The sequence below is a fragment of the Drosophila mojavensis genome, unplaced genomic scaffold (assembly GCF_018153725.1).
Source record: "Drosophila mojavensis isolate 15081-1352.22 unplaced genomic scaffold, ASM1815372v1 contig_19, whole genome shotgun sequence".
NCBI classification, from domain to species: Eukaryota; Metazoa; Arthropoda; class Insecta; order Diptera; family Drosophilidae; genus Drosophila; species Drosophila mojavensis.
This window is the reverse complement of record NW_025318726.1, coordinates 4,324,547-4,339,899: the sequence shown is the minus strand read 5'-3', so window position 1 is coordinate 4,339,899 and position 15,353 is coordinate 4,324,547. Positions and strand designations below refer to the sequence as shown.

The 15,353-nt window shown below is 42.5% G+C and overlaps 1 protein-coding gene across 1 annotated transcript in view; it reads left to right on the top strand.

Moving 5' to 3' along the window:
• Positions 1 to 14,986, top strand: part of LOC6572109 (coiled-coil domain-containing protein lobo) — a 32,535-nt gene extending 17,549 nt beyond the window's left edge. Inside the window, exons 3-9 of the mRNA XM_001998225.4 lie at positions 12,398 to 12,757; positions 12,820 to 13,534; positions 13,628 to 13,809; positions 13,864 to 14,079; positions 14,171 to 14,392; positions 14,450 to 14,644; positions 14,704 to 14,986. Coding sequence (XP_001998261.2) covers positions 12,398 to 12,757; positions 12,820 to 13,534; positions 13,628 to 13,809; positions 13,864 to 14,079; positions 14,171 to 14,392; positions 14,450 to 14,644; positions 14,704 to 14,949 — 2,136 coding nt within the window. The 3' untranslated portion in view covers positions 14,950 to 14,986. The remainder of the gene's footprint in view (positions 1 to 12,397; positions 12,758 to 12,819; positions 13,535 to 13,627; positions 13,810 to 13,863; positions 14,080 to 14,170; positions 14,393 to 14,449; positions 14,645 to 14,703) is intronic.
• The last annotated feature ends 367 nt before the right edge of the window (positions 14,987 to 15,353 follow it).

Here is a 15,353-nt window from a genome sequence, read left to right as displayed (position 1 = left end):
TAGGAAATACCAATTGCCGATATGCAAATATAAGCTAAAATTAATGAATATTTGAGCATAATGTATGACACCTTGGGCTAATTTTCTTAAGAAACATATGATCAGATCGATGTATACGAACAAATCCATTTAGACTTGCATTAGGAATGAAAAGGCTGAAAAACATCAGGCAAACACATAGCTGACATTATCATATAAGCATCGTGGACAAGAAGTTCATATTCGAATTGCTAAAAAGCCAGACGCAGCTTCCATGTGACGAAGTTGACTCTGCTTACCCGTAGGCATAACACACACACACACACACACAGACGTACGCATCTGAACATCCTTGGCGCAAATTTCGTTGCAGCGTAAATTTAAAGTTGCTTTATCGCAAGGCATATAATATAAATATATATGTACATATAAATATACAAATATACATATATATATTAGAGATATTATATACTGCATGCATGTACACATCTGATTTTGAGCGCCGATGCTGCCGTCCAGCGGATGGAGTGGAGCCCAGAAATGAATGCCTACCGCCCAACACACCCAACACAGGCAACTGACCAGGCGAGCAGCCTACCAAGCAACAATAGCTACCAAACGTACTGACTAAACCGAGAGGCCATTGTCCACCAAGGCGAAATTTTCCATTTTCATTCGCCCGCACTCCGTGTCGTACTTTCTCTTATGTCTCCGGCTCCTTGCCAGCTGCTGCAGTAAACGTTCTTCGACCATGGTCCACACATCGGCCGATATGTCGCTGAGGCTGGCCAGCCAGCTACCAAAACGCCCTTTTCCCTCCTCCATCCGCCAACGCGTTTCTAAAATCACTTGTGTGTGAGTGTGTGTGTGTGAGCGCGCGTGTCCATGTGTGTGTGAGCACAATTACGAATTCGTCGTCGTCGTCGTTGTCCTCAACTAAACTCGATTCGCCTGCCTCTACCCACCACACTTGACGCCTGCCCGCTGTCACTAGCAACCACTTCTGCTCACACCCAAGAGCGCAATATCGGCGAAGGAAATTTTCGCGTGAATTGAAAGATGAAGGCACACGGGCAGGACGCTGGCCACACTATTTACTCCGTCCATTCTGAGCGCTTGTATGTGTCTGTGTGTGCTCTTGTGTGTATGTGTGAGGCTGTGTGTCCGACCAGACATACAGTTATACTTTTCGACATGTGCGTGTGTGTGTGTGTGTGTGTGTGTGTGTGTATTATGTGTATGATTTTTAGCACATAACACCGCCCCCTGACGGAGGCTCTACAACTTTTCGCATTGTCTTTATAAGTATAACAGTTTAAAAACAAAAATTTTCAGTTTACCACCTAAAAAGCAAATGCTTGTGTGCTTTTATACTTGTATAGGTCTTAATTCGGATACATACATATGTATATATATACATACGTACATAAATATTTATATCTCTATGCATATATTCCCACAGTATATAGAAGAACAAAAATAAGTAATGTCCGGCCATATACGCATGTCAGATGGTTTCTGTATTTTCTTCGCATTTTCATCAACTTCAAGCTGAAACGCAGTTTTTATAATCAGGTTGCTTACGAGCTAAGATATTTCGGTCCACACTTGAGCATGTGATTTGAAAATGCACTTGCTACGATCCCAGTCAAGATCCGGATCTGCCCATCACGCCCATCGCCCATTTCCCAAGCGAGAGTTGCGTCGATGCCAGCATACAGAGAAGACAATTTCGCAGCACTGCGACAAACTGAGGCAGCATCATAATCCTTTCCTTGCAACGCGTATAGCGTGTAGCATGGTGTTCAGTCTAGGCAGGACTCTCTCTTAGTTAGTCGCTACCTGCTAAGCACCCTACTCCCCGGTAACCCTACGGCCGTCCTTTTTTGGCCGTGGTCTTGTGTAAGCTAAGGCGATTTGTGCAGACGAAAGCCGCAGCTCTCGAAAGTTGTTATATTCAGGACGTCCTCGTCGAAATCCTTTTTCTTACGATTCGTTTTATTCCATTTTCTGCTACGGGTGTACATGTTGGTCTGCTCATTGCTCATTGCTGTTGCTATGATTTGCATATCGTAGTTCGTAGCTTGCTTTGTTTTAATGCGTCTGCTTGTGCCTCTTCCTCTGCCTCTACCGCTGCTCTTGCCTCTACCTCTACCTCTGACTCTGACTCTGCCTCAGCCTTAGCCACTGCCACCTCATCTACCACCATTTCCGACGCTAGCCGACGTCCGAGCTCTTTGTCAGCTGCCGTTACCTGAGCCCGTGTGAGTGTGTGTGTCCGTGTACGTGTACATGTGTGTGTGTGTGTGGTTATGTGTTTGTTATGTCGGACTGGACAGGCTGCCGCGTAAGAAGAAGGCAAACGTGCAGGCCGACTCTGGCATTTGTCCTTCCAATCTAAGCTAAATGCTCCCACAGCCGTTGTCGTTGCCATCGTTGCAGCAGTCGAGAAAACACAGAATTTGAAACAATTGAGGCGCCAGCGGAGGGGCGCAGCGTGGTGGACGCAGCATTTTCGACCACCAACTACTGACCACTGACTGACTCGTAGTGCATCTACGTCGCCCTTACGCTTGCTATTGCTGCCGATGCTGATGCTGCTGATGCTGCTGATGCTGATGCTGCCGAGGCTGCTGGCCAACGCGTCGGACAGAGAACGACTCTGGCCAAGGATGCGGCGCGAGCGAGCCAGCACTACATGTGAGACAGAGACAAAGCTGACTTTGGCAAAAGCTCTTAGCAACGTGCGGCTGAATCCTTCTCGAAATTAAACTATATGCAGCAAGGCAAGACATGCACACGGGGTCCACTGCGCTCTGGCTCGAAACCATTTCGGTCCGAGCCACATGCAAATAACGCAGACACATGCAGTTTTTCTTGTATCCTTTGCTTGCTCCCGCTTCTTATGTATTCGCTCGAGCTTTGTTAAGATATTCTTTGCTACTAAGACGAACGATGGATGATGCGAGCAGGAGCTAGGTGCTAGAAGCATATATGCAAGTGCAATCAGTTGCTAATTGTAGTACGTTCAAGATAGTACATACACATGTATGTGCAGATATGTGCACGTTGGTATGTAAAATCCGCATGAGTGTGTGTGTGAGTGCGAGTGTGAGGGTGAAACTGCAACCGCATCTGCAGTGTATATACAGAATGTATATGCACCATAGCTCGAGGCGCACAGACAACTGAGTATGGCATAGTCCATAGTATAGTATAGCATGTTCAGGATCCGGTCATAATCTATTGATCATATGGCTATCATTATTCAATAAAATCTCGAGAATATCGATTATATATATATATTTATTTATTCATTTATATTCAAATTACAAACTCATAATTAAATGGCTTTTGCTTCCATGTATATGAGAAGTGCCATAGGTGATTTTAGATCAATTAGCGCTTTAGACCTCCAGCACCTCATGCATTTCTAATAATCAACAGAAGTAGTTCCACTTTTCTATTGACATAGTACATAAAATATATATATATATATATTTCTGAGTCTCTTTGAAAAGGACATTTCGAATCTGTATGCTGCGAGATCAATTACTCAACATATACATCATTCAGATTTAAAGACTTTGCCTACGAATTCGTAAGATTCCGTCAACTAACGGCAGCGGAAAGAAGCGACGCGATTTTGCATTTTTGCTTTGGCGTGCTCAAGAACGAGAATGCCGATAAGTCAAGGTGCAAAAGTATCAAGAGTACTACGACAGGCACAAAAATTCCTCTTTGTATTCTCATTCACACATAGACTTGGCCCGGCATTATTGTTGTTTCATTATCCACGCTGCAGTAGAGGGGCGGGGCGAGGACTGCGACACTGTGCGGCTGTGTCTGCTGGTAAGGACGAAGCCTGTTCAAGTGGCATGTCCTTTGCGGCCTACTTGTAAACAATAAAAGTGCAAGAAAATTCTACGTTGGCGATGTAGAACACAAAAACGCGATTTGGCGCGCAATTTCGCAGGTGGCAATGTGTGGCGTTCCAACGGAACCGATAGGTCTTCAACTAGCCGCGTCACTCATGAGAATGCCCTACTGTAAATTGCGTCCTGCGGCCCTTAATGTATGGGCGGATAAATGCCAGTCACACTTTCGATTGTAGCTTTGGAGAGTCGCATTTATATTAAATCAGTATCTGACAGTGAATTCACGGACCTTGGCTCACACTGCACAGGTAACTCAGCCGGGTAGCTGACCAAACAACGCGTCACGCTGCCACAATGCGTCTTTCCCAAGCGGGCGAGCGGGGGTTAATCTGTCCGTTCCGGTTGAACGTACACAATCGCGAATTTTCATCAAAATAGAAAGCAGCATGTCGCGCGGTCAGCATCGTTACCGTCGTCTGCGACAAACGTCGTCTATGGCAAAGGACAGGCAAGACAAGGACACAAGGAGACAAGGCGACACGGAGAGTCGAGCCACTCTGCTCCCTACATCAATCAGAGCACAACCCCGCGCCAATTCAGCTAAAATCTGCAGTCGCCACCCTGCGGCAAAGCCATAGCGATGGTGACGGCACCAGCCGCAGCCCATCCCATCCCAGCCCAGGCCATCCATCCCTTCTCATCCCATTCCATCGCACATCCCCCCACCGAGTTGCCTTTCCTATAGGCATCGCGACTTTCAGCGTATGTAGAATTGACACTGACTGACGGACCTTAGAGTGTGCGGATGCAAAGGGAACAAATACATATGCACACACACACACACACATATTCACTCGTACATATATAGCACTCTCTTTATGTGTGTGCGAAGGTATAACAGCCTGTTTCCACCTCATGCTTTGCTTACCTGCATAAACAGAACAATGCATAGCAGCCCACTTGAGATCAGAGCAAGTGGCAGACGGTGGTGCTGGGTAACCTAGCCAAGTAAAACCTAGCCACCGTGCCACCGAACCAACCAGCCACCGGGCCAACGGGCCAACGAGCCAACGAGCCACCGAGCCACCGAGTGGCCGAGCGGCGTAATTTTGCGTCAAGCCCCATCGCATTCCCCAGCCCTCCGCCCGGCGTCGCATTGGCACAAAGAAAGACCTCGCGCTGACTGGCAACTGGCAACTGGCAGGAACGACTTCTCTCACCGCCTCCCAGACAAAAAACTTGGCCACATATAGACAGACAGACGAGTAAACGATGCTTCTGCGGCTATGAGGCGATGGCTCTGCTCTGCTCCGGCCGCGCCTCTGGCAGTTGCTGCCGTTCGCCATGCCACATTCAGTTTAAATCGCAGAACGTCGCGCACCCTGCGATATACGATGAGCAACAGCTATAACATTACTCGTAGTCACCAAGCGAACTAGTCGACTAGTCGACTAGCCGACTGTCGACAGGCGCAGCGGCCGTTTCTGTGCGCATAACTGGCCAGTTCCCCGCCCCACTTCCCCCGCTCGATGAGCCTTTGATGGCGCTCTTCTTTGAGCACACACTCTGGCGAACAGTCAGACTTTTCATCAATTTCAGTCTGGACCTCAGCGACAACTCTTTCACTTGCAGCAAGACTCGGGCCTGTCTTCTTCTTAGAGACTTGCTCAATCTAGCTGGGATGATAATTGATGAGAAAGTTATATAAGAAATAGAATTATTATTATCAAACCTGGGATATGCAATACATCCTTTCAATATACTTTTGTCTTTGCTATCGACATTTCCGAGTGACTTTAACTAATGTTGTCCGATTTTTAAAGCAACAACCACCATCGCCTTCTGTACTGCCTCAGTGCTCGAGTCCCATTCACGTCTAGTGCTGAGGTCAAAAAATCATATGTGTGATCCCTTTAAATCGCGACGTCTCTGAGCAAGCACGACTGTTCCCACCCATCGATGCCGATGCCTACCTTTCATCCCCTAAAGGCTACCCCCATGGTGCTGACGTGGTCATGCACGCGGACACTGTAGGTAATGCGAAACGATGCACGGCGTGTGAGTGTGTCGCGCTAAAATGCGCGACTCCCATCAATATGCACTAGACGTGAGTCCTTATTTTCGCAGAACTTTGACGTGCCGCGCCTCCACAGCATTCGCGTTGTCAGAGCTGCGAAAATTATGTATACCCTCTGCTGGTGTAGTTTAATGGGATATATGTTAGTGGAGCTGGCTAATTAACCGTTACGTGACAGACGACTGTGATTGTTTACAATTCCCAGTAAATAACTAAATGGCATAGAAGACGTAATACCGTATAGGTTGTGTGACTCCGCTCTATCATATATTGTTATTTATTTTTGAATCTCATATACTCTAAAATATCTAATAGAGAAAGTAACCAACAATAATAAATTATCAATTATTATCTGTCTAAAACATTACACTGTCAGAGATTCGGTCTCCAATAAACCAAGAAACCAAGCTAACTAAGATATATATATCATCTATTTTATTAAACCCTCGAGTTAAATGAGCAAAACCCAAAATAAATTCGATCTATATTGAGTTTATATTATTTTATAAGAAAAACAAATATCATACGATATTAAGAAATATATATATTTTGTATCTATTTGGATATTTTTAAATCTTCTAAATACGCCCTTTTCTATATTATGCAACTCTATATATCATATTAAATGTTGACTTACACCATATCATTCAAAGATTTATTTTATGCATAGGTGGCGTGGCTATTTAGCATACATATACTTAATTACGTACGTCACATATACCACGAGTAACAACTATACGCACCATATATAAAGGATTTAGACAGCTAGGCTGGGAGAGCCTTGGACATCCTTTTCTGTGGCATTAAACCTATGCCTCCAAATATGTCTATGACATTATTAAGAAAGCACACAGACGGCGGACAAAGGCTTGGGGTTTACGTCCGTGGCCGTTGATAACTATGTATCATCATTGACTGCGACTACGCCGGTTCTGCGCCAATGATGCTGGCTGGCGGGATGGGGGGATGGCGGAATGGCGGGGTAGCGGGCTAGCGTGATGGCGAAGTGGCTGGGTGGCTACTGTTTATGGTGTGCGTCCCTTTGTCCTGAGGACAATAACACTTCCGTGCGGAACATTATCATAAAGGGGTTAAGTCGCTGATTTTCATCGTGTGTGCTCATTTAAGAACTCGCATGCGGCCCCGTCATATTGCCCACATTGACTTGGGACGCGCAACACTCCCGCAAGTGCTTAAGGAATCGCGCTGAATTTCACCGCTTTGTTTCTGTGCTCTTATGACAAAGATGGCAGCGGCTCATTATGCGCCCCGATAAGCGATGTGCCTCCCACGTGCGTTTTTCGCCTCGGGTTACTACAAGCCATGTACCGGGATTATGTGGGTGGATGTCTTAAGTAGCGCTGCAACACCATTTGATGGCGGTCCGTTGCCTGCTTGTGTTATCTTCAACTCCTGCACAGCCAGGCGAGTCTACGGTTTCGCAGTTCGCAGTCCGCTGTTCGCTGTTCGCAACTCGCAGCGTAAAGTGTTCTTGTCAGTCTTTCATTTGCCACCCTTTTTTATATTTGCAAAAAATTTTGCATTTGGTTAAATTTTGTTCCCCGAAACTCAGATGGACGTTGGCATTGGTGTAATTCGAGCTATGCCTCCTGGTTAAGTAACAGGGCGCCTGTGTCTCGAATATGTTAGCGTGCCTTCGCTCCTTTGTTTTTGTCATGTTTTTCCACGATTGTTTCGTTTGCGCATTGAAGGCTGATCCTAATTTAACACGTTCGAATAACCTTGAAGCGTTTCTTATTTCGCGCCACGCAAAGAGTGCCTGATGTCAGCGGGTAAACAGAACAGAGCAGAACAGAACAGAACAACAACAAGCCGCTGTGGCACGCAGAAGGGGAGTCGCCCCGTGAGCCAACTGAGCCAACTTTGCTGTTGCGGATTCAATTAGACGCTGTCGGCTAACTGGTGGCTGCCAGCGAATGGTTTTGACCTCGACTGCCGCGCTGTCGCTCTTCCTGCTGCTCGGCGATGTCTTTGTGCAGCCACGGAACGCTTCATTGTGATTCTTACGGCTTCACGGGGATTTTGCATTTCACTAATCTGTTCGAAACGGCGGGACGCGTTCGCAAGGTTTTCGAAAAAGGCTATTAAACCAGAATAGGGAACAAAGCGTCGCTCGAGCCAAAAAATAGCTATATACATTTTACTCTGTATACTCGCTCACGCAGCGATTCAAGTATATTCGTTTTGTGCAATGACCGCTCGCCTGTTTGTATGAGCTTTGCGTTTTAATATTGCCAAGTCGAATAATTTAGGATTATTCTGATTCGTCCACTTAATTGCACTACGAAGAAGAGCCCAAATAAATACATCCCCATCGGGGGTACCATTAGGTTGACACTAGGTTTTTCACTATCCTATTGTTAACAGTATATATGTATATGAAACAGAAATACATTCATTGTCTGCGTGGCAAATCGAATAACCTTCATCATTCATATATGTTATAGTTGGAAACTATTTTCATGACTAGGAGCGTGGAGAATCAAATAGAGCTTTATCATATGGAGTTTTTGAGGTAGAAGTAAGGAACTGCAGACGCTCTTTCAAAGTAAATAAATAATGTATTCTGCGCCCGACTCCACTATTTCTACTAGGTTTTTTTTCTTTACTATTATTTTAAAATCTGATATGGCGCAATTTTTCTAAGCAAACTAATTGATAAAGATGCAATAATTGCTCTTTCTGCAACTTGCTTGCAAATATCATGGTATTCACTATTATAAATAATTTATTATATTTTGGGGCGATTCAAGAAGTGAATGAATTTTAGAAGTGTTCGCTTAACTTAAACAGTAAGGAACTGAAACGGACATTCTATTATATCGGGTCCAAACGTTGTTTGAGTACCTATGGGGGCATTATACATGTTGTTGGGTGTTACAGTACAGTAACATCCCGTTTTCATATATTTTATGTACAAGGCAAATATACGAAAAAACCGTACACCTAGCAGAAGGAAGAGCAAGAGAGAAACGTGAACGGTTACGGACAGTTGAGGGAAAGAGGACAAACTAAGTTCGGCTCGACATTCAGTTACGCGCCGCAGTTTCGGTCATTCTTGAGCTATATGTGCATAGTGAGGGCATGAATATACATATGTACATAGACATGTATGTATTTGTATGCCTATTTTTCTCGCAAATTACAGAATCGTCCCCTTGGCCATTGTCTCAAGAAAAACGTGATGTGTAGGACACGGTATGTGCCACATGCGCATACACCTATAGGATAATTGCAGCTGCGCAGGTAAACAGCCAGCTTAAAGATAAGAAAACATTGGGCGGATTATGTAGGGGTGCGATTTTCGTCTTTGTCGCAGCTTGAGACGGCAACGAACTGACGTCTGTTCCGATTCCAATAAAACTCGCGCCGCAGGACATCCGCCAGCGTATATATGAGTTTGCGCTGGGATATTTGTAAAACGCATCTCTTTACATAGATACGATTACATATATATATATATACCTTATTACAAGCGTCAATGTAATGCTCAATACTGAGTTTTGCGTGAAAACGTTGAAAAAGTGTGGAGACGGTTGTCCAGAACTCATTTTAATAACAAAAGAATTCATTGACGCGATCCTCTCAATATCGATTCACCTGTATTGAGATTTAAAATAGAATAGAAGATAAATAATTAGGCTACACATGCGTATACGAGTTTTCAAATATAGCAAGCCCCAATTCAAATGGCAAGAGTATGCTGATGCATAAAGAGTAGACAGCGTAGTAAGTGAGTAACCTTTGCCATTTTATTTGCAGCATTCGCAGTAGGAAATTTAACAAGTTGTTTTCCTCACTTCCTGCTGCGTCAGCAATTTTGAACTAATCTGAAAAAGGGTCGTTTACTCATAGCAGTAAGAAGGTGCATCTTCGTCCCATGCTGAGCGACAGTGTTCACAGCAATTCGTGGAAGCTGTGTCCAGTTTGTCGAGGTATTAGTTTACGAAATCGCGACATTTACGTTGAACCTCTTTTTAGTTACCTAAGTAAAAATTTCCCTAATTGGAATCATGCGAGAAAATATGTAGTCGAATATTAGTATACCTCATAATTGTGCTGGTCTGAGGATCATATTAAATAACGAAATTCATTCTGGAACTACTATCATAATTATCATTGCCTCTATATAAGATAAAGCTAAGCCAACATCATATATTACATTTTACAATTCACTCAGGTTCCAATTTAACTTTATTTACCTTTTATACTCCTCCATAAGTGAAATGAGTATATTTTCCTTAATATTCCTAATTGAAATTCAATACTTGAACTTTTAAATATGTTCTCATGTATCCTCTCAACTGATCATGTTGAGATTTTCGCGACACGCCTACTTAGGGCAGACCAGTTTGAACCAAATAAGAAAGCTCTAGTGGAGACTGCTCGACTACGAGATCCACTGAAACCTTCGAGCCTTCTTCGCGTCTTTTTGCTTACACAAGAAACAACACATGCACATACATACGCACACACACAGGTACACGCACACACGTATAAACTCGCATAAACTGCAGTGTGGGCTTACTATAGAAAATTAATTGTTTAATAACTTTTCTTGTGGATGAACTATTTACAAGAAACTTTCAGATCGTGATTATAGCATTGAAATACATGCAAATGCCAAAGCACAGTCTCTAGTATTATTGTATTTTTGTTTTTATACCCTGAACCCATTTTCAATGGGAAATCAGGGTATAATGGTTTTGTTAAATGTATGTAACAGGCAAAAGGGGGCGTGGCAGACCCCATAAAGTATATATATTCTTGATCAGGGCAACGAGCTGAGTCGATTTAGCCCTTTCCGTCTGTCCGTATGTTTGAACGCGTCGATCTCAGAAGATATAAGAGCCAGAGACTTGAAATTTTTTTCCTAGGTCCGTGTATAGCACGAGTTTTGCTTTAAATATCGATAAATTGCCCCGTTATTTTGTTATCGATTAAAAACATTATCGAAAACCAGTAATAAATTTATATCTCCTATATCTTTAAAGCTAAAGTCTCCAAATTTTATATGTATACTTATATGCATAAAATCTACCCCCACCCCTATTTCCACCCCCTCACCCACATATTTGTAAAAAGCGTATTTAAAATACTAGAGGCTTGTGCTTTGGCAAATACATGCATATCCATGATATAATCATAATCTAAAAGTTTCATGAAGAAAGTACATCCACAAGAAAAGTTATTGAACAATTAAGTTCCCTTAGTAAGCCACCACTGCAGCCAATGCGTGTTTATGCGTACGTGCGTACCTCTGTGTGTGCGTGTGTATGTGTGTATGTGTGTGTGTGTGTGTCTTGTGTAAGCAGAAAGACGCGAAAAATGATTGAAACAGCTATTGCTCGAAGGGTTCAGGGGATCTCGTAGTCGGGCAGTCTCGACTACAGCTTTCTTACTTGTTATTTACAAATTTATGGATGAGGGGGTGGATATAAGGGTGGCGACTCTAGCTCCAAAGATGTAGCATTATGAGTTATCGGTTTTTGGAGATAGACTCGATATCCGCGCTATATATACGAACATTAAAAAAAAGAATTCTAGTCTCTCGCTTTTTTTATCTTCTGAGATCTACGCGTTCACACATACGGCAGACAGGCAGGGCTTAATCGACTCAGCTTGTCGCCCTGATCAAGAATATTTATACTTTATAGGGTCTGCGATGATTACTTTTGCCTGTTACATACTTTTCACAAACTCGTATTATACCCTGATTTCCCATTGAAAATGTTTAGGGTACGTTATCAGAGAAAAATCTTGTTTAGAGCTGGCAGAGTATTGACCGTGAATGAAGCAACGCCAAACTGAAAACTTCTTGCTTGAAGTAGTTAAATAGTTTTAAAAGTCTTTGCGCCGAATTTTCGCTTGGTCTTTTGACATACGAATTTTCGTAAAATGAAGGTCAACATGCCAGAAACCTTTTAATTATAATGAAAACTAAAGCCAAAGTTAAAGCCTAATAGAAACTAATGTTGGTTAGTTATCTGAAAGTGCTATGAAGAAATAACCAAATTTGTTTAATATAGAAAAGATGATTATCATAATGAATTTAATTTTGATATGTATGTAATAACTTTCGAACATAACATGATTTCTTGAATAGTAAAGTCTGCCTCTTCACTGTGTGTGTCAATGAGCTCAATACACGGTATTATTTAAGCTGTTATTGAATGAAATACGGGGTGGGGCTCTCGTTTTATACATATTTCCAAAGATTCCCATTATTCCTTAAATAGGAAATTAAATTAGATTATTAATTCACATAAAATTTTTTTCATTTCCCTATGATACCAATGCATTTAAATAAACGGTAAACGAAATGCATATACAAAACACATGCCATAGAACTGTTTCATTTAGCTAATCAGTTTAAGATTCAATGATGAAAACTTGAATCAAATTGAGTAATTCATAAAACTACTTCGATATTGTAATTAAGCCAACTCGCCTCATATCCCCGGATACGTTGCTTCGAAAACGCCGTGGAAACTCGTACGAGATGGCAACGCTGTTGGCCAGCATGCTCATTGGTGCTGGCCATCCAGCTATGGTCGTGTCTGGGGTAGCACGTCAAGAAACTGTTCACAACGATCAACGCAACGTGCCGTATCCATATCCCATCGTCACTGAAGACGATGTTGAGCAGGAAGAGGCCAAGGAAGAGAAGCCCGCCAAGTACAAGCTGCGCGCTTTGCCGGACTTGGAGAGTCATCTGGAGGAGGAAATGGCCGAGATCCACAGACGCAGGGCCGAAGAGCACAGTCGAATAGAAAATGAGCTCTTGCGAAAGCAAATGGCGGTAATATTTGCGATCAGGTTTATTTTACTCGGAATCTATATATTATGTTGAATTTATTTTAGGAGCTTGAACTTCTAGCAGTCGATCGATATCATTATCGTCGATCTCACGCTTGGGTCGCAGTTATTAATAACGCGCCCTGGAGTATAAAGCCGAAAATCACTTATACGGACGTGAATGGAGATGTTGTGGAAGCCCCACCCACTGCCATATTCATAGAGCCCTCCACGGGATTCATGTGTGAGTCGGGCTGTAAGCAGTATATTCTGATCGACAGCGTCTGGAATCAATATAATTACTATGTGAACAAGCAGACTTATCAGCGAGTTAGTGAGTTGCGCTGGGACCTTCGGGAAATCGCTGATTGGGGACACATGCTGCCAGGAGAGCCGCCGGAAATGCGCACCTACAAAGTGTCTTCAGATGAAAACATCGCGGACGGCGACACCGATATAAATGAGGAAAAGCATTTAGACGCTATTTGCAGCTGGGTGAACCGGCTTCACATCGGCTACGCGGACTACGAGCACCGTTTCCCAAAGTCGGAGAAAAAGGTGCAGTATTATGGGGCAATTCACGAACGGTTCTCGCCGTACTCGCAACGGGACGGCAAGGTGATGCAGCTGACACTCTTTAATGACAAAATGTGCACCGATCCAAAAGTCCGTTATGAATACTATAAGAACCGATTTGACCTAATGGAACAGTTGGTGTATACGTATGAAAATGATCACTATGAGGAGCGCTTTGCCAAAGGCCGAACTGACAGTTTGAAATGTAAGCTCAGTTTTCGTTCTAATAACCATTTCAATATAATTAATATAATCAATAATCAATTTAAAATTCATTGCTTTACATTTTCTATTATAGCCATTGAGTATTTCTCGGATTCATCATTGCCCCGAAAACTAAAGTTTATCTCCAGCTCTAGACTAGATACACTGGAAACGATAGACTTGACTCCGGGATTGATAATTCTAAATTATACGGGCCAAGGTGACAGGTGTTGCTACAGGGAGTATCTATACAAACCCAACGGCGTAGTGCTTAAAGTAAGTAATGTCCGACAAACGAAGTTCTGCTTACCCTTACCTTTACCTTTCCAGAAAGTGGTTGAAAAATTCCATCGAGCTGAGAAAGACGACATTGTAGCAAACGACATTGCGAGCAGAACGTTTTTGTTTCAGCAAAACAAAATTATTATCAAATTCCACTACACCTTCGGAGCTCTTACTGCTACCACAGTAGAGTTCACAAAGCCCCCGAAACCAGATTACGGGACGGAATTGGTATACGATGAGAAGTTAACCAAAATATACAGGGTATAACATTAACATATATAAAAAAAACCATAGATAATAGATATACATATAATAGAGCGATGAATGATTTCAATACTCTCAAAATTCCCAGGCAAATCCATTGGATCCGATACGAACTAATCTGGAGTTGTACAAATTGCTATTGGAGCAACTGCAGTCGGAGGATCGAATAAAAAAGACTTTCATTGCCGTTCAGGACGATATCAGCAATATTTTCGATCAGCGCAATAGGGAAAAGACGGACCCCAAACTGAAGTTTAGCTTGTTCGACCCATTACGCAATGGAGCTGCTCGTGCACTCCGAATGCAACAGGTATACTCCGCCTTTGAATTCTCCAGTGTTTACCTATCGCATCTGTTTTATTTTCAGTTTAAAGAAGAACAGGAGAAGAAGCGCGAGCTGGCCAGTAAGCCAGCGGACTTCTTGGCTCCGTATTTGGTACCATTCAAAGATCAGGATGAACTGACTCAGGAGCAATCTGTGGCTGCATACAATGCCTGCCTGAATGATCTTAAGTCCCTATTTGTCACTCTGCTCAACAATTTACAAAGACAATACGAAGACGTAAGATTAATGAAAATTACCTAAAGTTATGGATCATATATATCTTTTTACATCTGCAGCTCACGAGCGAGGCGAAATCTTTAAACCGTTTCTTAAACAAGTTCGAGAATCAATTTGACAATTTCGACTATAATCGGCTGGTACAGCAGGCCAAGGATCTAGAACTCAGAAAGCGAATGGTTCAGCAGCGCCTCACTCTAACTCACCAGGAGTCGCAGAAGAAGTATGAATGGGTGAAGGCTTCACTGCAAAAAGATCCTCGATTAAATTTGAAAATGGAGGAAGAAAAGGAATCCGACGAATAACAATTGTAATAAAAACGGAATAAAAAAAAAAAAAAAACCGAAAACATATTTAAAAATTGTTAAACGCATTTTTGGAAAAATTAAATGTATAAATTGTTTGAATTAAACGAGAAGGTTTAAGGTGTGAGATTTAGCCCCCAAAGTACGAGTCAATTGAACCCATCATACTATATCAATTTGACCAAGGCTATCGCTTTTTAAAATGAAAATGTTTCTAATCGATAATTTCCGTTTTTATTGACCGAATTAATAAAAAGTTTAGCATTATTAAAAAATAGAAAATATTTGATTTGAGTACGTTCAACTTTTCGTTAATGTAGCACGGAATATGACAAGCACATATATATCTTGAACAAGAAAAGAAAATATCTATGATTTGAAACAATAATCACAACCTTCATTAG